Consider the following 22957-nt stretch of genomic DNA (forward strand, 5'->3'; position numbering starts at 1 on the left):
CCCTAGGTTTTTAATTATTGAATTTCATTCATTTCTTGTCTTTGCATTCTACTTAGATAAACAAAAATCCAACTTTTGATCGTTAGTAATGGTGAACTTGGTTCAATTTGTGACTTTATTTGTCCTTCCACAGTGGTTCGACCCTACTTTCCCAACTATACTAGTTAGGTGAAATATGAATTATTTTTGGTAGTAAAACGACCTATCATATATATATATAAGATTAATAAATTTTTATTTAAATAATTAATAAACCGTGCTTGACATACAAGAATGTATCTAGTAAATTCTAAATACAAAATAAAAATTGATTTGCTGAATTTGACCAACCCTTTTTTTTGAAATTATTTGACCAACAATTAATAATACGATTAAAAAAATTACATAAATAAATGTCAAGACGGTCGTTAATTTTGACTGTCTTTCTCTAATTTTTCGTTCAATCTAGGTACTCTCCTCCTCCACAGCTTCACCACACACATTATTCCCAATTTGGAATTTCCAATTTTTTTAATTCCTTTTCTTTCACAATTTTGTTTGCACACAAATAATTTGTGAATTGATATATATATTTCAGAATTACTGTTTAATTTAATATCATTTAAATTCAATTGGATGTGAAGAATCGAATCTTTTTATAATCGAATTAGGGTTTTTATTAATTGAGCTGGAAACAAATTAAATTATAACAATATTATGGGATTTGATGAGTCTGAAATAATTGACGATGATGGTGGTGGAGGAAAAAGTTTGAGAAAATCAAATGTAGCTTGCTCAATTTGTCTTGAATTTGTCACCGATAATGGTGATAGATCTTGGGCTAAGCTTCAATGTGGTCATGAATTTCATCTTGGTACGTTTTTTTCAACTTATTTGAAATGTCAATTTTAGCTTTTAATTCTATCATTTTGTTCGATTTGATAATTTTTTGTAGGAAATTGTTGAAGGATTATGTTAGTTTATGTAATGTAGTATTGAAATAACTTCTTGTGTTAGAAATTAGGAGCATTAGTGGTTGGGGTGATCATTATATGAAAGTGTAGCTGGCACTATTGGATTTATTTATTTCTACATAAATTCCAAGAGTTTGATAGGAGCAATGTAGATGTGAAAAATAATAAATCCCATGACTTATTTGAATGTGACCTTGATTCTTCAAATATAATACATTTAATGTTCCTTATTGCATCAATGTTATATGTTTCTTGTTTAGAGCTCTAGTATTGCTTGCGTGCTCTTTACAAGGCATGTTAGAGAGTTGATATGTGTGTCAAGGCCTATAGTGTGGAGTTATTCGTAAACATATTTTATTAGTTAGTAAGACTTATATGTTTCTTCTATGGAGAAAGAGAATACTTCAGCAACACAAGAAAGGGATAGCTACACTAAAAAATTGTCTTATCTTCTTTTCATGAATTGAGTTCAACACTTTACCAATGTTAACCTCATGTTTTCTTTCACTGTTATTGCTTTCCTCCTTGTATTCTCACCAACTTGGTGACTAGTTTTAGATGAAACGTATATTGATGCCTTTTACCATCTACGATGTCGATTTGTGTTCTTTCATTTGAATATAGATACAACCACACTGCACATAGTTATGGTAGTTAAATCCAAGGTTGTCAGATATATAATGTTACTTTGAACTAGAAAGGTCTCAAAAAATCAGAATTGACAGATTCTACAAACATGCATAATTAAGATGTTACTACCTCTACTTTCATATGTTTTTTTCAAATAGAATTTACGAATTTTAGTGTCAAAATTTGATTATGATTTCTCATTCATCTATATGAAAAACATATTCATTTTGAATCTTGATAAATTCGTCCCAACATATATTTTTCGAATATAACTTTTTAGAATTTTTAAAAAATCACAATTAAAATAATTTGGCTTTTTAGTTTGCATTGAAATCTGCACAAAAAGTGAATGGAAAAACAAATAAAAACAGGATGAATAGTTTATTAAAAAAGAATAGTTTAAATTAGGATTTGATCTCTAAATCTTATGTTATAAATGTGTTACTCAATCCATTGAGATATAGTAATTTTTATTATATTTTTGAACTCTTTAAACTATATATCATAAATTAGGAGGGGACCAAGCTAAAAATACAAAGGATCAAATTTTCGGCAAGATGGGGCAGACCTCCCCCGGCTCCGGTGTTGCTTGGCCCCTGTTTGATATATATGTTATAAGTAACTTTATTGGCATAATTAAATTTGATTGAAGGTTGTAAGGTGTTCTCCAATTAAAATATAATTTTAGAACATATAGAAACGTTAATTGAATTCCTATGAACGTATTTGAATCACAGAATCGTAACCTTGTTTAGCACTATGATCAATTGTAAACCTTATCAATGACCTAGATACCATGTTTTAGCATCATTAACCATATACCAAGAAGGTATTTCGCATTAGAATCATTTAGAATCTTGCAAAGACTGACGTATCAAATATTTCTTAATTCATATTTGAGGGTTAGTTACATCAAATGTTGGACATTGCTAGTTCTCGATGTTCTTATGCAATCAAACTAGCACATGAATAAAATTCAAGGACATCGAAGAATTAAATGGTAGAACCTAAAATAAAATATTGCAAAGTTGCTTAAGTCGTTGAAGAAGTTGATTGGATGAGCAACGAGGGTGCATTTTTAATTTGGATGAAGACGAAGAATTATATCACTCATACAACTTACAAAATTCTAAGAAGCAAAAGGCGCTTTGATAGAGAAATAGGAATGTGTTAAAATTCTTAATAAGCCATTTGAACTGTAAATGACTTATCTAATTGTGCATCTTTATTCATGTGAAGTTCGACGTGATGATTACTACTAAGGGTTGATTGAAAATAACCTCTTCCTTATCGTTAATTTGGGTAAGGTTGAGCACATCCCACCCTCTAAATCTCGCCTATGTGGGAGCCATTGGAATTAGGTAATGGAATGTTGTTGTAGAACAATTTGTGGGTTTCTTAAGAATTCAAACAAGAATAGATAAGAGGTGAGCATGCATCAGTTAGCTGTAATATCAATGTTGTAGCAAGGACAAGCTTGGTCAACTTATGATTAATGGAAAAAAAGAAATTATGTGAGAAATGATGCAAATAAGTAAATGAAGAGAAAAAATTACAATATGAATCGAAAAGGAGGGATTTTTATTTTTTTCTCAAGTGAATCAACATTGTACAAATCAGTCCATTTGTACAAGTGCCCCTTTCGTTAATAACATCCGTTTTTTTGCACGTCAGCTTAGTTTTAAGAGGCGCGAGGTGCACCAAGGCTTAAAAAGGTTTTTTTTACGAAGCGTAAGCGCAAGGTGAAGCCATATGCGAGGAGCACAATTTCGCTAAAAGGCTCCAAAGTCCAAAGTCACTTTTAAAACATATTTAATAGTTAAAACAACATGAAATTCATATTATTACAACATACAAGTTAGATAAACACCACTTTATCATTATTCTTTTGATTAATTTGTAAAAAAATTAGAGATGAAATGAATCATTGTAATATTAGATAGGAATAGAAGTATAAAGAGAAAAAGAAATCCAAGCATTATAAAATAGAAACAGAAGTTTGTTATACAACTATAACAAACTAGATTGGTTATAACTAACTACCTACTGCCTAACAGAAACAACCCTAACATATAAAGCCTATAATACACACTTGGGAAATAAAGACTAACCTAATAAGAACAGCTGAGAGTGTGTTGAAGCAGCTTGTAGCCTTCTGTCCAAGGAGCTAAGATCATGTTGACATAAGTTGTGATCCACTTGAGCTTGAACACCCATCTTGATATAATCTCCAGCTTGGCATACTTTTTCATCCCCCCTCAAACTAGGCATGAGACAAATATATGCCTAGTTTGGAAAGAAGATTGTTGAATTGTGCAGAACGGACAATTTTAGTTAGGATATCTGCAAGTTGTTTTTTTCTAGGCAAGTAGGATAGTTGAAGAAGACCTTCAAGAACCTTATCCCTTGTAAGTGACAGTCCACTTCAATGTGCTTGGTTCTGTCATGAAATACCGGATTTTTAGCTATATATATTGTGGACTTGTTGTTACAATGTAGTGTAACAGACTCAATATTATTGAGACCAAGGTCCTTAAGCAATCTCACTACCCAAGTGACCTCTAAGGCTGCATTAGCCATTGCTCTATATTCCGCCTCAAAGCTTGATCTTGAGACTACGTGGTACTTCTTAGACCTCCAACTAATTGGAGAGCTACCTAATAATAGAATATACCCTGAGACAGATCTTCTAGAGTCTGTACAGGCACCCCAATCTAAATCTGAGTATGCTTGTAGGGTTAGTTTGGTATCTCCTTTTAGAACAATGCCTTGACCAATAGTACTTTTAATGTAGTTTAGAGTATGCAATAGAGCTTCCCAATGAGATGACCTAGGTTTTTGCATATACTGACTCAAGGTCTGAACAAAATAGGAGAGTTCAGGTCTAGTATTGGTCAATAAATTTAACTTTTCAACAATGCTTCTGTACAGTGTTGGTTAGAGAATAACAGTCCTTCTTTAGCAGAAAGTTTAACATTCAATGGCAAGGGTGTAACAGCCTTTTTAAAGGTTGATACTCCTGAGCTATGAAGAAGCTCTTTTGTATATTTATGCTGTGTCAGAATAAAGCTGTCATTGATTTTACTGACTTCAATACCAAGAAAGTAGTGAAGTTCTCCTAAATCTTTGATAGTGAATGTATCATGTAGATGTTTTTTGAGAAACTGTATTTCCAAATCATTGTTTCCAGAGATTAAGATATCATCAACATACACAGTGAGGATAACAATCTGATTTGAAGTATGTTTGGTAAAGAGTGAATAATCATTCTTAGATTGTGTATAGCCTAAACTTATTAACTCATTGACAAGCCTAGCATGCTACTGCCTAGATGCTTGTTTCAAGCCATACAAGGATTTTTCTAGAAGGCATACTTTGTTGTTAGGGTTTGGAATAAGTTCAGGCATTTTCATGTAAACTTATTCATGAAGATCACCGTGAAGGAAAGCATTATTAACATCTAGCTGGTGCACCTTCCAGTGGTTGTTTGCTGCAGTAGCTAACAAACATCTAATGGTTGTCATCTTGACAACTGGAGAAAAAGTCTCCTCATAATCTATTTCATATTTTTGATTAAAACCTTTGGCTACTTATTTTGCTTTGAATCATTCAAGAGATCCATCTGACTTTAGTTTAGTCTTGTAAAGCACCTACACCCTATGGTTTTCTTTCCCTTTGGTAGATCAACAACTTCCCAGGTCTTGTTATCATTAAGTGCTTTGAGTTCTTTGTGCATTGCTTCTATCCAATTAGGATTTTTGATGGCTGCATCAAAACTTTTTGGTTCTAGACATTGCAAATGTGGTGAAGCAATCTGCTTGTGTGTACTACTCAAAGCTTTATATTGTTTGATATTGCACCAATGTGAAATAAGATTGCAATTATAATCATGTAGATAACTAGGCATCTTAGGATCCCTAGAAGATCTTCTTGGTGCAATATTTGGTTTTATAATCTCTATACAAGGGCTAATGTTAGAAGCTGGAACAAAATCATTGTTTTGTACATTAATAGCAGGTTGATCTTGACTAATGTCAGAGGCTAGAATAGAATTATTTTTCTGTTCTTTAGCAACAGACTCTTGATTAAAGTCCTTGTGAACTACTTGTTCTAATTGATTGAACAAGTAATCCATGCTGGGATCTTCTACCAAAGTACTTCTTTGTTCAGAATTATAAGGAAGGAAGAGTTTTGTGAGTGAGGTAGGTCCATGGTGATGATATGGAAAGAAATGTTCATAAAAGTGCACATCTTTTGAAACAGAAATTGTTTTTGTAATGAAGTTATACACCTTATACCCCTTTTGTTTAGTGGAGTATCCTAAGAATAAGCATGGATTTGCTCTGGGATGAAATTTGATCCTTTCTCTTTTAAGTGTTGACATGAAACATAGACAACCAAAAGCTCTCATCATGTCATGAGATGGCTTCATGCCATATAATTTCTCAAAGGGAGATATATGTTGTAAAACTGATAGGGGCATTCTATTGATTAAGTGTGTGGCACATAATACACAATCTCCCCGAAAATGGATTGGTACTCTTGATTGGAAGTACAAGGCTCTTGCAACTTCAAGTAAATGCCTATGCTTCCTCTCTACTACATTTTGTTGAGGGGTTTCCACACAGCTTGTTTGGTTAAAAATACCTTTTTAAGGTACAAAGCTAAAGTTTCCCCTTCACTTAGTTCTTTGGCATTGTCACTTCTAATGCTTTTAATTTTCTTGTGAAATTGTGTTAAAACCATGTTATAGAAATTCTTAAAATGTGAAAGAAACTCAAATTTGTGTTGAATGAATATGACCCAAGTAAATCTTGTATAGTCATCCACAATGGTTATGAACATAGAACTTTTAAGTCTAGATGGGTGTTTAAAGGGTCCCCATATATCAAGATGCAACAATTGAAAAGCTTAATTAGTTTTTATTGAACTTCTAGGATATAAACCTTTAGTTTGTTTAGCTAAGGGACAGGTAGTACATATGATTTCTTGTCCTGTCCTTTTGCTTACAGAATTAGGAAAAAGAAAATGCAATTGCTTAAAAGGCAAATGCCCTAATCTCAAATGCCATAACTTTGCTCTATTACAATCATTTTGTCCTTCTTGGACTATAGAAGCTTTATGGATATTTTGCCCTTCTTAAGCACTTGAAGTATTACAACAGTCAGATTGTTGTACTGGTTTTGTGTGAGGCTCTATGTTGATGTTCTTCTGAACATAATACAGCCCATTTGAAATTTTACCAAGAAGTGAAGGCTTCTTCATCGAATTTTCCTGCATAAAGCATTTATCAAGGGTAAAGAAAATTCTACACGTCATGTCTATAATCAGTTTATGAACAGATATAAGATTGAAGCTAAAATCTAGAACAAATAGAACATCCTTTAATATTAGGGATGTATTAAGCATGATTGTCCCTTTGTATGCAACTTTTACCTTTCTTCCATCTGGGACAATGATATAGTGATTTTGCCCCTTTAAATTTTGATGATTAAGGAAAAATTTAAGGTCAAAACATATGTGATCAGATGCTCCTATATCAATGATCCAAGAATCAAGATTGCAAGATGCTAGACAATACTTACATGCAAAATGTGCAGAATTGGTGAAGCACTTTTAGCCAGAACATTTGCAATGGTCTTTTGCCTATCCAGGAGAGCAAGAAGTTGAGAGAACTGTTCTGGTGTGAACTTGGCATCTACAAGACCTTGGTTCTTGGCATCATTATCATTGTGAACAGAATTTGCTTTCCCAGTTGTTGAGTTTTCCTTTTTCCAAGTGTTAGACTTGAAATTTGGGGGGTAACCATGTACCTTCCAACACATATCAAGAGTATGACCATGCAATTTACAATGCTCACAATTAAAGTTGGTGTTGGCCCTTTTATTTCCAAATTTGCTTCTGTTATCAGTAGACTTTCTTTTGTGAACTCTACAAGCTATGCCTTCTTCATTGGCTGATGTGTGTCCTCCCTTACTAATTTCCTGATGGGTCTGTTCTTGTAACAATATCCCATAGGCTTCAGACACTGTAGGAACATCTTTTAACATCAAAATGCTACTTCTAGCTTGATGATATCTATCATCCAATTTTATTAGAAACTGAATAAGTCTTCTCCTTTGTTGGCTTTTTAGAATCTTTGAAGAAATTTCACATTCACTAGATTTGCAAGAACACACAGGTAAGGGATCTAGGGCATCAACTTCATCCCACAAACCCTTTATTTGAGTGTAAAAATCCTCTATGGAATTATTGCAGCTTTGATTAATTTTGCCGATGTGTTCTTCCACAGAAAAGAGTAGTGCACTAGAGGACTGTCCAAACCTGTGTTCTAATTCATCCCAAATCTCCTTGGCAGTCTTAAAGTAAAGCACGCTCCCTGAGACCTTCTCATCCATGGCATTAAGAAGCCATCCTATAACCATATCATTGACTTTGTCCCATGCTTTGCCAAGGGAAGAACTTGTGGTAGAACACTTAACAGTGCTATCTACAAACCCAAGTTTGTTCTTCCCTGACAACGCTATGGTGACTGCCCTTTTCCAGCTTTTAAAACCCACAACATTAAAGAGATTAGTAACTATTTTCAATCCTGTATCAGTGGGATGCAAGAAGTAAGGGCTGGCTTGATTCAAGGTAGGATTGACATGTTTTTCTTTAGTTGTCATCTTTAAAGAAGAGAAGAAGAAAACAACAAGAACTGAAAGGAGAAGAACAAAAGAAGAAAAGAACTGGATTCTTTAGGAATGAAGAAACTAGGATCGTTGATTCAAAGCAAGAAGCTCTGATACCAAGTGAATTAAGATCCAAAAGCAAGAAAGAAACAAAATATTATTGAATCAACTAAATGAAAATTCAAGGGTACTGCCCCTCCTAATATAGAGGAAGACAGTAAGACAAAACAACAGAAATAGAAGTTTGTTATACAACTATAACAAACTAGGTTGGTTATAACTAACTACCTACTGCCTAACAGAAACAACCCTAACATATAAAGCCTATAATATACACGTGGGAAATAAAGACTATCCTAATAAGAACAGCTGAGAGTGTGTTGAAGCAGCTTGTAGCCTTCTGTCCAAGGAGCTAAGATCATGTTGACATAAGCTGTGATCCACTTGAGCTTGAACACCCATCTTGATATAATCTCCAACTTGGCATACTTTGTCATGAACGCATATTTTTACTTAATGGTTACACATAGTGGTAAACTAATAATTGTCACATTGAATGTACTTGGGAAAGAGAATCGACTGTAAAAAATGATATATTTCGGAAAATGACATTATTCGTCATGAAAGATACTAATAATTTTGTTAAATAGTTGATGAAAATTTTTAGTCATTCAATATTGTATTTCAAGGATATTGTTCTTTGGTTGATGACATGTTTCTTGTAACACGCAACATTATTCTAATTGTCTTTGGTTAAATTATATTCTTGATTGGTTTTGTTGATCTGCGCAGATTGCATTGGCTCAGCATTTAATATTAAAGGCAAAATGCAATGCCCAAATTGTAGGAAGATTGAGAAAGGTGAATGGCTCTATGCCACCAATTGTCGTTCATTTACAGATTATACGGATGACTGGCCCCCTGACGAGGAACTTTATGATGTGAGCCACTCTGAGATGGTAATCGTTCTTTTAGGAAAAGTTGTGTACAACCACCTTATATATCATGTTTTGTGCACAACTACCTTATTAAATTGTTCATTTACACAACCATCTTATATGACACGTCTATTAGGGAACACCACATTATGTCATTTTCAAAACTGGTGTGTTGGCCCCAAGATATCATCATAATTAGCTTTCTTACCTTGATTCCTTCGTTTTTACCTCTTCTCCCTCTCCCACTAGTTAAGTTTGGATTGGTTATGGTGGTTTGAGTTGTTAGATTGAAATGGAGAGTATTGACTCCAAAAGGATAAATAGGGATAATATTGAAGGAATTAAGGTGGTAAAGCTAACAACGGAGTGTTAGTGGGTCTGTGTTGATTGTGTTTGTTGGAAGATGGCTTAAGGTGGTGTTACCCAGACAAAAGTAATCTATAAGGCGGTTGTGTTAATGATAGTTTTTGTCCCTTTTAAAAAATATATCGATTTAAAATTCTTGAACAATGTCACATACTTTGTTATTAAAATCACGATTCTACGATTTTGCGATTCAAAAACAAGCGAGCGATTCGAATCGTAGGTAGAATAGTAAGTTGGAAGAATCTTACGATTCTAATCAAAATAAAATTTGTAGAGGTAGAATCTTAACACGATTCTACTATCCTACGATTTAAAGATTCGATTCAACAAATTTATTCTTAATTTTTATTAATTTTTCTGATGTACCATCTTTCATTAATTTTCTTACGATTTATCGATCCATCATCATAATTTAAAGAAAATGAACTTCTTCACTGGTATGAAGATTTAAACTAATTATTATTAACTTTCTGTAAATGGAGCACAAAGTGTTTGGAGAACTCTTATTTATTCAGAAAGAGTGAATTACAATAAGGGGAAATGAAGTTTATATATAGACTTCTGTACAAAGGATACACAAGTTAGTTACAACTCTAACTAACTACTAACGAACTTGCTAACAGAAACTTAGCATAACAGAAAACAACAATCTAACAAACATTACTGCCTAATGAATCTTTAGGCACGTGCAAATCAACCACTCCAACTAAGGCATAGAATGTTGATGCTGATTGGACTTCATAGATCAGAATAGGACACCTCAGCTTCACTAAACTCTTCATCACAGCTTACCATAGACCTTCAGATCAGTTGCATTTGACCTCAACTTCACTGATCTTCTGCTGTACTGCTCTTATTCTTATTATCCCCCCTCAAACTAGAATGGGGTTTGACCATTCCTAGTTTGCTAAGGAGGTTGTTGAACTGTGTGGAAGGAAGAATTTTAGTTAACACATCAGCTAATTGATGTGTTGTTGGTAAGTAAGAGAGCTGGATTAAACCTTCTAATACTTTGTCTCTTGTGAAGTGGCAGTCCATTTAAATGTGCTTAGTCCTATCGTAAAAATATGATTCTTTGCTATGTAAATAGCAGACTGATTATCATAGTGGAGTGTGATTGGTCTAAGGTTTGTGAGGCTTAGCTCTTCAAGTAACTTAACAATCCATGTTATTTGCAGCAGTAGAGGCCATGGCCCTATATTCTGCTTCTAAACTAGACCTTGAGACAGTTCCTTGCTTCTTGGATTTCCATGATATGGGTGAATGTCCAAGCGGTAGAGTCAATGCATGACCCCCAATCACTATCTGAGAAGGCTTGAATGGTGAGTTTGTTTGAAGCCTTGAGGAGAATACCTTGTCCACATGTATGACTAACATAGGACAGTATGTGTTGAAGGGCCTGCCAGTGAGAGTCTCTTGGCTTCTGCTTAAACTGGCTCAATGTTTGGATAGCATATGCTAAATCAGGCCTTGTGTTAGTCAAAAAATTAAGCTTCCCTACCATGCTTCTATATGGTGTAGGATCTTCTAAGAGATCTCCTTCTAAGGCAGGGAGTTTTATATGTATAGGGAGTGGAGTTAATGCTCTTCTGTTGCTGGTAGGTTGATAGTCCTTTAAGAGATCTTTTGTAAACTTATGTTGAGAGAGAACAATACCATCTTGTAGGTAGTTAACCTCCATCCCAAGAACAAAAAAAATGCAATTTTCCTAAATCTTTGATGCTAAACACTGTATCAAGGTGTGCTTTCATTTTATTGATTTCTTGTGCATCATTTCCTGTTAAGATAATATCATCTACATAGATGGCTAAGATGGTTATGTAAGCATCCTCCTTTTCAGGAGTAATCATTTTTAGATTGTTTGTATCCTTGATTGATCAATTCTTGGACAAGTTTTGAAAACCATTGTCTTGAGGCTTGTTTCAAGCCATACAATAATTTTTTGAGCTTGCAAACTTTTATCATTAGCTTTTGAATATCCTTGAGGGAGTTGCATGTAAATTTCCTCCTTCAAATCCCCATGTAAAAAAGCATTGTTTACATCCATTTGATGTAAGGTCCAATGCTTGTGGGCTGCTATGGCTATGAGGCACATTATTGTTGCCATTTTTACTACAGGTGAAAACGTTTCATCATAGTCTATTCCATATCTTTGGTTATAGCCTTTAACCACTAACCTAGCCTTGTACCTTTATATAGTGCCATCAGCTTTTTGTTTGACTTTGAATATCTATTTGCACCCTATAGCCTTTTTTCCTATAGGGAGTGGAACTATATCCCAAGTGTTGTTATTTTCTAAGGCTTGAATTTCCTTGTCCATGGCATCTTTCCAGTGTGGAATAGCAATAGCTTCTTTGAAGTATCTAGGTTCAAAAAAGTCAGAATGTTTATTGTGATGCTTTTCACACCCTATATGTCTTTATATTGAACAAGGCCACACCAATGTTTGGTGGTGTTGCAATAGAAGTCCTCTAAATATTTAGGTGGTCTTGTGTTTCTTTCTGACCTTCTTTGCTGAGGTGGTGCATCATCAATGTTGATATGTGCACTATTTGTGTTGTCCTCTTTTTTTGATTCAACATCAGTGTCTGATTTTATTGTTGAATCAATAGTGTGTTCTTGAAGGAAATCAAAATCACGTATATTCATGTTCTGTGTGTTGAAATTCTCTGTTGTTTTTGGATACTCGGTTAAAAAGAATATTTTAATCTCTTTATTTTTGTTGTGAGATTTCATATATTGATATGGAAATAGTCTTTCATGGAAAACAACATCTTTTGATATTATTTCAATGTTTCTTTCTATGTTGTACACCTTGTATCCTTTTTTATTGGCAGAATATCCAAGAAACACACACTCTTGTGCTCTTTCTAAAAATTTGTGTTTGCCTTGTTTTAGTGTACTGACAAAGCAGAGGCATCCAAACACCTTGAGGTGTGTTAGATTTGGTCTTTGACCATGAAATTTCTCATATGGTGTAATACCATTTAGCACAGTTAGTGGCATCCTGTTTATCAGGTGCACTGCACATTGGATGCAGTCCCCAACTTCATGGGGAGGTTGGACTGAAAGAATAAGCATCTAGCTGTCTCTAGTATGTGCTTGTGCTTTCTTTCCACCACCCCATTTTGCTTGGGAGTGTCAGCAACAACTCATCTGTTGTTTTATGCCATGATCAAGGTAGAATTTCAAAGCTTCTCCTTTAGTTAATTCTCCTGCATTATCAGATCTTACAGCTTTAACTTTGAGAGACATTTGATTTTCAATGAGCTTTACAAATTGCATAAAGATTTGAGGAAATTTAGACTTGCTTTTTATTAAGAAAATCCAAGTCATTCTGCTAAAGTCATCTACAATTGTGATGAACATTTTACATATTGTCCTAGATGGGTATTTGAAAGGTCCCAAAATATCTAAATGGAAAAGCTCTAAGGGTTGTTTTGTTCTGCTCATGGACAGAGGATATGTGTTTCTTCTTTGTTTTGTAAGAGGAAAAATAGTACAGAAGACTTGATCCTTGACTAGGTTATTTTTCAACTCTGGTATGATGTACTCAAGTCTTTGTATGGGCATGTGCCCCAATCTGAGATGTCATAGCTTGGTTTTATTGAGGAGATTATTGTTTCTTGTTGTCATGCCTGTGCATCTTGAACCACTGTTAGATTTTGTTTTAGCCTTTTCGTTTTGTATGACATATAGGCCATTCTTTTCTTCACTAAGAAGCCAAGGCTTCTTCATCAAGGTTTCCTGAATATAACACTCATTCAGAGTAAAGAAAATTTTGCATTGTATGTTAGATGACAACTTACTAACTGATATAAGATTATACTTGAATTTTACAACAAACAATACATCGTGCTGTGTTATACCATTATGCAGTATGACTGTTCCTTTGCATTTGATTTTCTGTTTTGTGCCATCAGGTATGGTCACTTCTTGATTTTCATTTTCAATAGAAGTATAATTTACAAATTGGTGGATATCATGACACATGTGGTCTGATGCTCCACTATCTATGATCCAAACATTCATGCTATATGTTGTTAAACATAAAGTACCTGTTAGTTGAGTGGTATTAGCATGTGTTGTAGAGGTTTTAGGATCATCTTTGTTCAACATTTCCAAGATCTGCTGGTACTGATCTTTGGTGAATTTGGCATTGATATAGCCTTCTGATTCTTCTTGTGTGCTGGTTGTATTGGCATATGTGTTATTTTTGTTGTTCTCCCTTCTCCAAGTTTTGGCCTTATGATTTGCAGGGTAGCCAACAATCTTCCAACATTTTTCTTTTATGTGACCATTCATTTTGCAATGCTCACACCATAGTGTTGGCTTTTTGTTTTTGTTTCCCTCTGAATATTGGCTTCTATTGTTCCCCTTTTCATAGTATTTCCTCTTATATGCCCTACATGTTATTGTCTCATTGAGACTCCCTCCACTAGTGCTCAGTTGCAAATGAGTTTCTTCTTGTAAAAGAATTCTATAGGCTTGTGCAACAGAGGGTAGATTTGGCATCATTAACATGTTACTCCTAACTTGTTTGTATCTTTTATCAAGCTTCATGAGGAAGCTAATAAAATTTGTTGTTTAGTTGCATTTTAAACACTTTCTTGGCAACATCACAAGTGCAGTTAGCAGCAGCAGTGTAAGTGCATGTAGGAATGGGGTTTAAAGCATCAAATTCATCCCATAGGGTCTTGATTTTGGTAAAAAATTCTGATATACTCATTTTTGTTGTTTGTACTAGTGCATTTAACTCTTCCTGTAGAGAAAACATTTGTGCATTTGAGCTTTGGCCATACCTTTCTTCTAGTTCATCCCATATTTCTTTACAAGTCTTGAAAGATAGGATGCTGTTTGCAATTGAATTTTCAAGAACTCCAATGATCCATCTCATCACAACATTGTCTACTCTATCCAATGCTCTTGCTGATGAGTTGTTGTTTGGTCTACTTAGAGAGTCATCTACAAACCCTAATTTGTTTCTTCCAGAAAGAGCAATGGTCATGACTCTTTTCCAATTGGAGAATCCCCTTCCAGCAAACACAATATTCACAATCTTCTGACTATTGTCAAAAGGGTGAAGAAAATACACAGATGAAGGGTTCATGGTTGGATCTACATGACCATTATGTCCCTTTTGTGTATTACCGTTTTGACTAACCATATCTTTTCCTTAGAAAAAGAAAGAGTAAGAAAAAAAGAGTAGGTAAAGAAGACAATCTGCTGATGTTTTCTTTGAGTTTCTTTGATCAGAAAGAAGGATGAATGGATTGTTTCTTGGATGAGTAATGTGGCTCTGATACCATGTTAACTTTCTGTAAATGGAGCACAAAGTGTTTGGAGAACAGAAAAATATCAAGATCAATATTATCTCATTGATTCAGAAAGAGTGAATTACAATAAGGGGAAATGAAGTCTATATATAGACTTCTGTACAAAGGATACACAAGTTGGTTACAACTCTAACTAACTACTAACAAACTTGCTAACAGAAATTAGCATAACAGAAAACAACAATCTAACAAACACTGCCACCTAATGAATCTTTAGGCACGTGCAAATCAACCACTTCAACTAAGGCATAGAATGTTGATGCTGCTTGGACTTCATAGATCGGAATAGGGCACCTCAACTTCACTAAACTCTTCATCACAGCTTTCCATAGACTTTCATATCAGTTGCATTTGACCTCAGCTTCACTGATCTTTTGTTGTACTGCTCTTATTCTTATCAATTATTAAATATTTCTCTATTCATTCTTAAAAATGAAGTGAATGAAACTTTAATTAATAAACTTAAACTTTTGGGATGAATAATTATTACTAGATAGCAAATTTAAGTTTATTGTAGATTCTTATAATCCTACAATTCGATTCTACAGGTGCGAACGATTTCAAGTAAAATCCCGATTTTAACAACTTTGTTCACATATATGGTTTGAAGTTTTTGTTTATTGGTTATCATGAGCATCTCAAGTAGTTAAATCTTTTTTTTAAACTTGGATCATTTACTAGTCTCCGATTATCATGAATACATATAGTTTGATTTTACATGTTTACATCAACCTATTGGTGCTTATCAGTCAATCTTTTGGGTCTCTTCACTAGTGAGTTGTCTCCTTCAAACCACAACTTGGGAAACTAGGCTATCACCAATTGTGAATCTATTCTAAAATGGTTATATATAAACAACCTTGTTAGTTGTTCCACTGTCTAGCTTTGTTTAGCGTTGTCATGAGACTGCATGCAACTTGAATTCTTGATGCATTGATTTCACTTGATTGTGATGCTTACGTTTCTTTTAGTATGATAAATAAATGTTGATTGCTTATATATCTTTGAAGAGCTGCTCACTAGGCTTGGCCGCCCGGATTGAAAAATGAGCAAGCTTAGACAACATTTTTAAAAACCAATTTAATATTAGCATGCGGGTGACGGCATAAAAGAAATAAGCTGGGAAAACAAATTAAAGCGGTGAAAATTGAAAATAGGTGTACATAAAACTAAAGTGGTGTACATATTTGAGTGGCAGTATTGTAAATAATTAGACATTGCTTAAATGGTGTACATATATGCTTAAAATTTGTACATACTCAGATGTCATTTTTGTAAATAATACGAATTTTTTCCTTTACAAAAATATGTACACCCTATAAGATAATATGTACCCCTTTTGCTACGATATATATACCTCAGTCTAGTTTCAGTTTTTCACCACTATAAGCATGTTTTCGCTGCACCTCTATTATAATGATTAAAAACAACTATGAAAAGAGTATTACAAGCTGTAAACATGAATAATAAACATTAATTTGATGCCAAGGGCAATGTCGTTTCCTACGGTGACAAAGATTGCACCGTTTCTCTTTTTCCCAACCTAAACCATCTTTCGTTCTTGCTGCTACTCCTTGTATGTTAAATTGATTGCAAAAAATAAGTGTTGTAGTGTAGAATCATTCAGATTTTGATATTGTGGCTTAGGTGATTTGAGTTTTGCTCACATGAGACGATGTGAAGGAGAAAGATAATCCGAAGATAGAGGCATAGAGCACTGCCTTAGTATTATACTTAGTTATAATGCTACATCATTACCGCTAATTCATCAGTTCCTGGCCATTATACTAATTAATGTTTTACCTAGTAAGGCTCCAAATTAGCTAGACTAACCCATCGTTCACATTGTAGGGATTTGGTACTCTGCTTAATTATAAAAGATTGAAGTCAACTTAATTATTTAAGAAAAAGGCTTGTTTATCTACGAGTCCTGCCCGCTAAGAAAAAGATAAGTAGTGGAAAATAAATTAAGCCACTTAATGCGGATGAACTTTTGAAATTTTGGGTCTGCCGGTAGATTTTTAGAGGTAAGCTTGATCGGCTACCCTCTCAAACCCGCTCATGAACACCTGTACTTAGAAACGAGTCTTCTTTTTGTAATGAATATGCCATGTAAAAGGAAAATTGACCTCATTGATTTTGTTGAAAGCCACCACTCCCTCATGGAGCTCAAACGTGCTTTCTAAGAAGATGAGTCTTCTTTATTTGAATACAAAGTATGAATTGTTTATATTTGAGAAAATACTAGCGCCTCTTTACATAATGAAACAAGGCATTGTCCCCGGTGCACGAGTTTGGCATCTATTTTTTGTATTATTAAGCATGAACGATTAACTTTATCAGATTTTATCAAAATGCATGTGCCCCCTGGTCCTATTCTGTCCCTAAAGTTGATACTATTGGTTTGTACCTGACTATCTGTATTGACAATCCTCTTCCCCTATATCATGTTTTGACTTTTGATAGTGAAAAAGGGTGCCTCACTTATTCAATTTTTCATGGCTTCAAGGAAGGCATTGTACGGGTGTAACATATTTGATGGTTTGGACATAGCGACTCAGAACCTGTTTTCCCTCCTCACTGCAGACCCCCTGAAGGAGTGTAGCTGAGGTATCATGGAATCCCATTGTCCTAGTTCGGAGGTGCTGAATGTTGTGGTCATATAACATGCTTGTGTTCTTGTTTTTTGATTACTTTGGTAGTGGAAATAAAGTTCCTTTGTAAATTCAAAAGAACTTCCCATGCTCTAGAGGAGTTTAAGATTATGGATTATGTTAGGGACCATAGTGCAAAAACAAGGCCATATCGGTCGTATTGTAAAGGTTTTTAAATTTGCCGAACCAGTATTTTCCGCATAGTAAAGTAGTAAAAAACCGCATAGTCGTTCCAAGAGATATCATGGTTTAGGTCGATATTAGGTGGTATGACAACCGCATTATCCTCATTTTACTGCATCATTGTGTCCGTTATCGCAACCACTACTGCATTTTTGCACTATGTTAGGGACCATCATAAATTTTTTTCTCTATGCTCATCTTGAACGTCTACATTTCCTTGCCCAAATGCTCTTAAAATTGCCACTGCTGTGTGCATGTATATTTGCTATTGCAAGAGATATTGTCTTTTACTTTCTGAAGGTTGTTTGATGTTGGCTTTTCCTCATTGAAGCGTTCTTCACCAGCTTTCCTGGAACTATCTATGCTCTTGCTGTCATCGTTTTGTAACTTTTATTACATTTGTTCACTCTATAAGAGTTACTGTTAATTGGTGCTCTCTCCACATCATATGGCATGACAAGTGGCTGCAGTTTTATGTAACAGATCAGCCGGACCTGTTACTGAAACTAGATATTATGACCAATTTGAGTGTGCCCACTAACGCCCAAAAGGACTTTTCTTATTATTCAATTCATCAAAAGCTAATTCATTATTCCAAAGGGTGCTCTATATATAGCCTAAGCCCCATAAGACAACTAAAAATAACAACCATTCTAACTAACAAAACATAAAGACTAATTAAATGTGTAATGTCGATAATGCCCTTGGATCCTTAACCCGAGTCATCACATTTTATTGAAATGCAACTATTAGTATAAATTTAGACCTTCGTAATATATTTGTTGTGATCTGTTCTTTTTTCCCTCTGCAGTTTGGAGTTCCGTGGTGCCCTGTTCCTGCCTTTTCACGGTTTCCCTCATTTGAGTAAGCTTGCCTTCTCAGATTAGGATAGTATTTTATTTGACATGTTCTCCTTAAAATTTTGATCCTGATTCCTGTTACTTATTAAATCTTAACATTAATTTCTACTTATCTTATGCCACATTCAAAATCTGTTTTATTTAATATCCCCTACAGATAATTGAAACAATAGATGCTCTGTGTATGTACAATATTCAGATTTTCTGTTCTGTTTCAAATTATTTTCTTATTCATGAAGACTTAGTTCTTATCTGACTCTAAGACACTCAAACCAAAATAATAAACCCCTTGAAAGTTTCCAGTGTTGTCAGAATTAGTTGCAATTTGTTTTTTTAAAAAACACGAGGTGCACACACTTCATAAGTGAAAGAGCATATATCATCCCAAAACCATATGGTAATGGGAAGAAGGTCTCTAATAGCTTATAAAGCGTGCACACCATTTTTAATTTGTCGATGTGGGATAATCCATCCCAACAGTTTTATGACTGACATTAAACCAACAATAAACCCCTCTTCTTCAAAATAGTTGATAATATATAGAAGTTTATCCGAAGGGTCATGCTCTCCAAGACTTGGGTGAGTTGCTGCATGTTCAACAAGGCTTGTAAGGTCTAAGTTGTTCCATTTGGAACTTTTATGAGGGATATTAAGGATATGATAGTGTAATTTCCTGCTTTGTTCGAGAAATCACGACCTATTTTTGTAGGATGAAGATTATATTGTAGTTAAACCAACTTTAAGTATCTTGGGAAACTAATGATTTGAGTTTCTTCAACATAATGGTGATTAGTACACTAATGTTAACCATTGCCAAAAGGCCCAAAAATATATGATTGGTGTACGATGATGATGATGATGATGACGATGATGATGACTGCCAAAAATATAATTAAGCACCTGAAACAAGAGGACTTTGTCCCTGTCTTGTGTTATTAAGTCCACGAATTAGTTCACATGTTTCGTGCGTATATGATGACAGTAAATTTATGGGGTCACTACTACTAGTTCACATTGATCTGAAGTTGTGTCGACTATAAAGTGTCATAAATATTTGAACATCATGTGCAAGATAGTTGTATCAATTTTGTCATATGTATTTTGATTAACATGCTAACTTGTTGACCATACATCCTACCCCTTGTTTAGGTGGGAATCACTGATGGCATTGGGGTTATGAAATGTTAAAAATGTTGTTGCTTAAATACTAATACCTGGTAAATTTTATTTTCCTGTCTTTGCAGGGAGGGGGACTTCTCATCTGTGCCATGTAAGTTGTTATTTTTGCTTGTATAGTAAATAAAAAGCTTAATCATTGATATTTAATAATGATAAAAAGGTCTTTTTGGTGCTTTTGCAGATCATGATTTTTTGGTTCAACCTGCTGTCTTTGCTGAACATACGGCTGTTTCATCTTCTACTCATCAATGTCCTTACATGGCATATTATGGACCTGTTCATTCTTCATCCTCAAACTCTGTTGGGAGTGTGTCTGATGGCTCCAATTTTAGCAATCGCTGGGGTGCCCCGTCTGGCCCCAGTGAAATGCCAACGTCTTATACCTTTGGTGCTACGGACCCACATCATCATGGTTGGGAGCATCACAACTTGAGATTTTTGGCTAATGGCAGTCGCTTGAGTGCTTCTGATCAACCTTCGACTCCATCTTTGACGACAAGATCTTCTCGAGTCAATTCTGATGTACAAAGATCAGGCTTGTTTGTCCATCCATCTGTTGCAAGTCACAGGTGTGTTGACAGCCTTTCCTTAACTTCTCAATTTATGTTTCGTCTTTCTTTCCCCTCAATCACTGTATCGCTTCTTCCCGTGCTATGAAGATTGTCCTGGTATTTGTAGTCGCATGGGCCATGGATTTGGTAGTTCCTAACGCCCCTCCCTTTTCCTCTTTTTCTCTTTTCCTTTCATAAAATCCAGGAGATTCTTTCCCCCTGGTGGCAGTAATGCTTTAAGGCTCATTACTGAGGCTGCCATGGACTTTTTTACCCTCTATGATGGTTGAAATAAGGCATGATTTGGGACTTGACGATGTCTATGAAAACGAAGGCATAATTAGAAAGGTGGGAACTGATGGGGACCTTGCAAGGGTGCTGAGGGGTCAGACTGGTGAAAATAAAACTGTAGGTGCAGATGGTGGCTGGAATGGAAGGGAGGGGTAGTTTGGGGGCAGTCAAAATCTAATAACTTTATATTCACAAATTCTCATGGTCTCATACAAGAGTTGCTCTTTAATAATACCAAAAGTTGAGTACTGGATTGGGAGGACCTTATCAATCTTAGGTATAATCTAATCAATTGTTACTCTTTAGAAGACTACACAGTTAATTGATTGTTGGTAGTGTTTTAAGGACTATACCAACATACTATATTGTTGGGCCTGTTAAAGAAGAGGGAGCATAATCGGAACTCATGGCATTTACGAGTATTATGATCCTTTCTTTACTATTGTTTTTGAATATAGAAAGCAAGTTTGAGAATTTGGCTTTAAAGATAAAGGATCAAAGATGATGATCATTGACTTCAAATGTATCTTATGCGAGTTCGTGATTATATGATAGACATTTATTTTACTCCTTTTTGGAGTAAGGCACAGTTTTCAATTGAAGATTGGGCACGTTATGGCCTATGAGGATTGCCATCTTACAAAGTTTCAAATGCTTAAGTAGTGGAGAATCTCTCAAAACAAATGATGGGAATATTTTATTTATTCTCGACTTGATTTCATGTATTGGCATTTACTCTACATGTTATTATCACAGTTCTAGCGGTAGGGTCGGAAGCTCAATTGCTTCGTCTTTGGTTCCACCTTATCCAAGCAGCGCAGCTCGGGCTCGTGATCGTGCACAAGCTCTTCAGGCATATTTTCATCAACCTAGCAGTCCCCTGCCTATGCGTGCACCAGTTATACCCAATACAAGAAGATCCAGTGGTCATCTGAGATTGTCCCAAGGGCCCTCACTTCCCTCATCATCCGATCAGACAAGTAGTAGCTTCTTCGTCTACCCATCAGGTCTATCCACACGGAGCTACCCACAAGCAGAGAATCAATTATCCAGCAGAAATCAAGGTTGGGAAAGGGACAATTTGGCTTCTTTTCCATTAGCTCAGGGTGATAGAGATTCCATTTGGCTTTCCCACCAGATTGTTGGTGGCTCCAGCAGTTTCCGCCAACGTCATGGATCTGAACGGACCCAATCACAAAATCGCTCATAAAGACCATCCTACGTATCCCTTTTTTCGTTTTTATGTGAAAGTGGGAAAAATTTGTCGAATATTGCAAATACGGAAACATGGTCTTTTTTGGCTATTTGGTTGATCGAAAAGCTTGCCTGCCATAAAGGTAAAACAAATAAGTCGTTGAATCGTGGACTGAAATTGCCGTGCTAGAATGCCTGGAAGTTTGCTGGAAGGGGGAACTGAGTTTTGTTGCTTAAAACTTTGATTCCCTATATTTGTGCTGTTTTGTAAAAAAAACCTTCAGTTTTGGACGCTCATTCTTTCTTGCTCATTTTATTGGTATCATTTGCTACTTCTTTGCTTACTTATGAGACATTGATAATGTAATGATAATGATAAGATAATTTGATATTAATAATTCATATTTTGTCCATCATCTCATATTAGTCCTAACTATTGGCTAACATAAAACAAATTATATTGTAATAGTAATCTTTTTTATTAATCTAACTATACTTTTAACTAAAATAATTTTATTTTGAGATAAAAAAGTATGCATTGTAATTTATATAATTTATAAGGATAAGATGAGCCTAACAGTATGAATTGTTCAAAGTTAACCAATAGTAAGGATTAGTTTTAAGACTATGGACAAATATTTGTTTTATTAATGTCAATTTTTTCTGACAATAATAATACAATATAATAAGTCTATAGAACATTTAGAGTTTTGTCAAATTGAGTATTTTTACAAATCAAAATATAATTGTACGACATTCAAAATGATTTTGTTAATACAACAATTAGGTTATCTTAACATGGTTGGAGTTTGATCTTCCTATATGTCCTATATCATTTCTCTATAAAAAGGACAAGAATCTTTAAGGTTTTTGCCTTCACGAAAAGTTGTTATTACAGGTAAAAATGTGACTTGCTACATTTTATAGTAAATGTGAATTGTTGTCATTTGGAGCTTCAATATTCTGATGTTTGAAGAGCTAACTTTGATATACAATGAAATTAGTACAACTATTGAAAGAAAAGATGGAGGTGTATTTTTAATATATGCACAGGGTGGGATAAGAAAGACATTTATATGGAATGTTTTATGTAAAAGTCTAAGATCAAATGGTGAAATTTGCCAACCTATTGTTCAGTGGCATTGCAC

At 34.7% G+C, this 22957-nt stretch overlaps 1 protein-coding gene across 2 annotated transcripts; it reads left to right on the plus strand.

Moving 5' to 3' along the window:
* The first annotated feature begins 406 nt into the window (after window positions 1-406).
* Window positions 407-22527, plus strand: LOC130828786 (E3 ubiquitin-protein ligase IPI1-like). 2 transcript variants are annotated; one of them, XM_057694782.1, is made up of 6 exons: window positions 407-853; window positions 9050-9216; window positions 18546-18598; window positions 19839-19864; window positions 19955-20342; window positions 21372-22527. In XM_057694782.1, exons 1-6 carry the CDS (start codon window positions 697-699, stop codon window positions 21823-21825), a joined length of 1245 nt encoding a protein of 414 aa, XP_057550765.1. In that variant the 5' UTR covers window positions 407-696; the 3' UTR covers window positions 21826-22527. The 2 variants fall into 2 exon arrangements, with proteins under 2 accessions (XP_057550765.1, XP_057550767.1); XM_057694784.1 differs by having other exon boundaries at window positions 9050-9198.
* The last annotated feature ends 430 nt before the right edge of the window (window positions 22528-22957 follow it).

Source organism: Amaranthus tricolor, chromosome 12 (assembly GCF_026212465.1).
Source record: "Amaranthus tricolor cultivar Red isolate AtriRed21 chromosome 12, ASM2621246v1, whole genome shotgun sequence".
Classification (NCBI taxonomy): domain Eukaryota; kingdom Viridiplantae; phylum Streptophyta; class Magnoliopsida; order Caryophyllales; family Amaranthaceae; genus Amaranthus; species Amaranthus tricolor.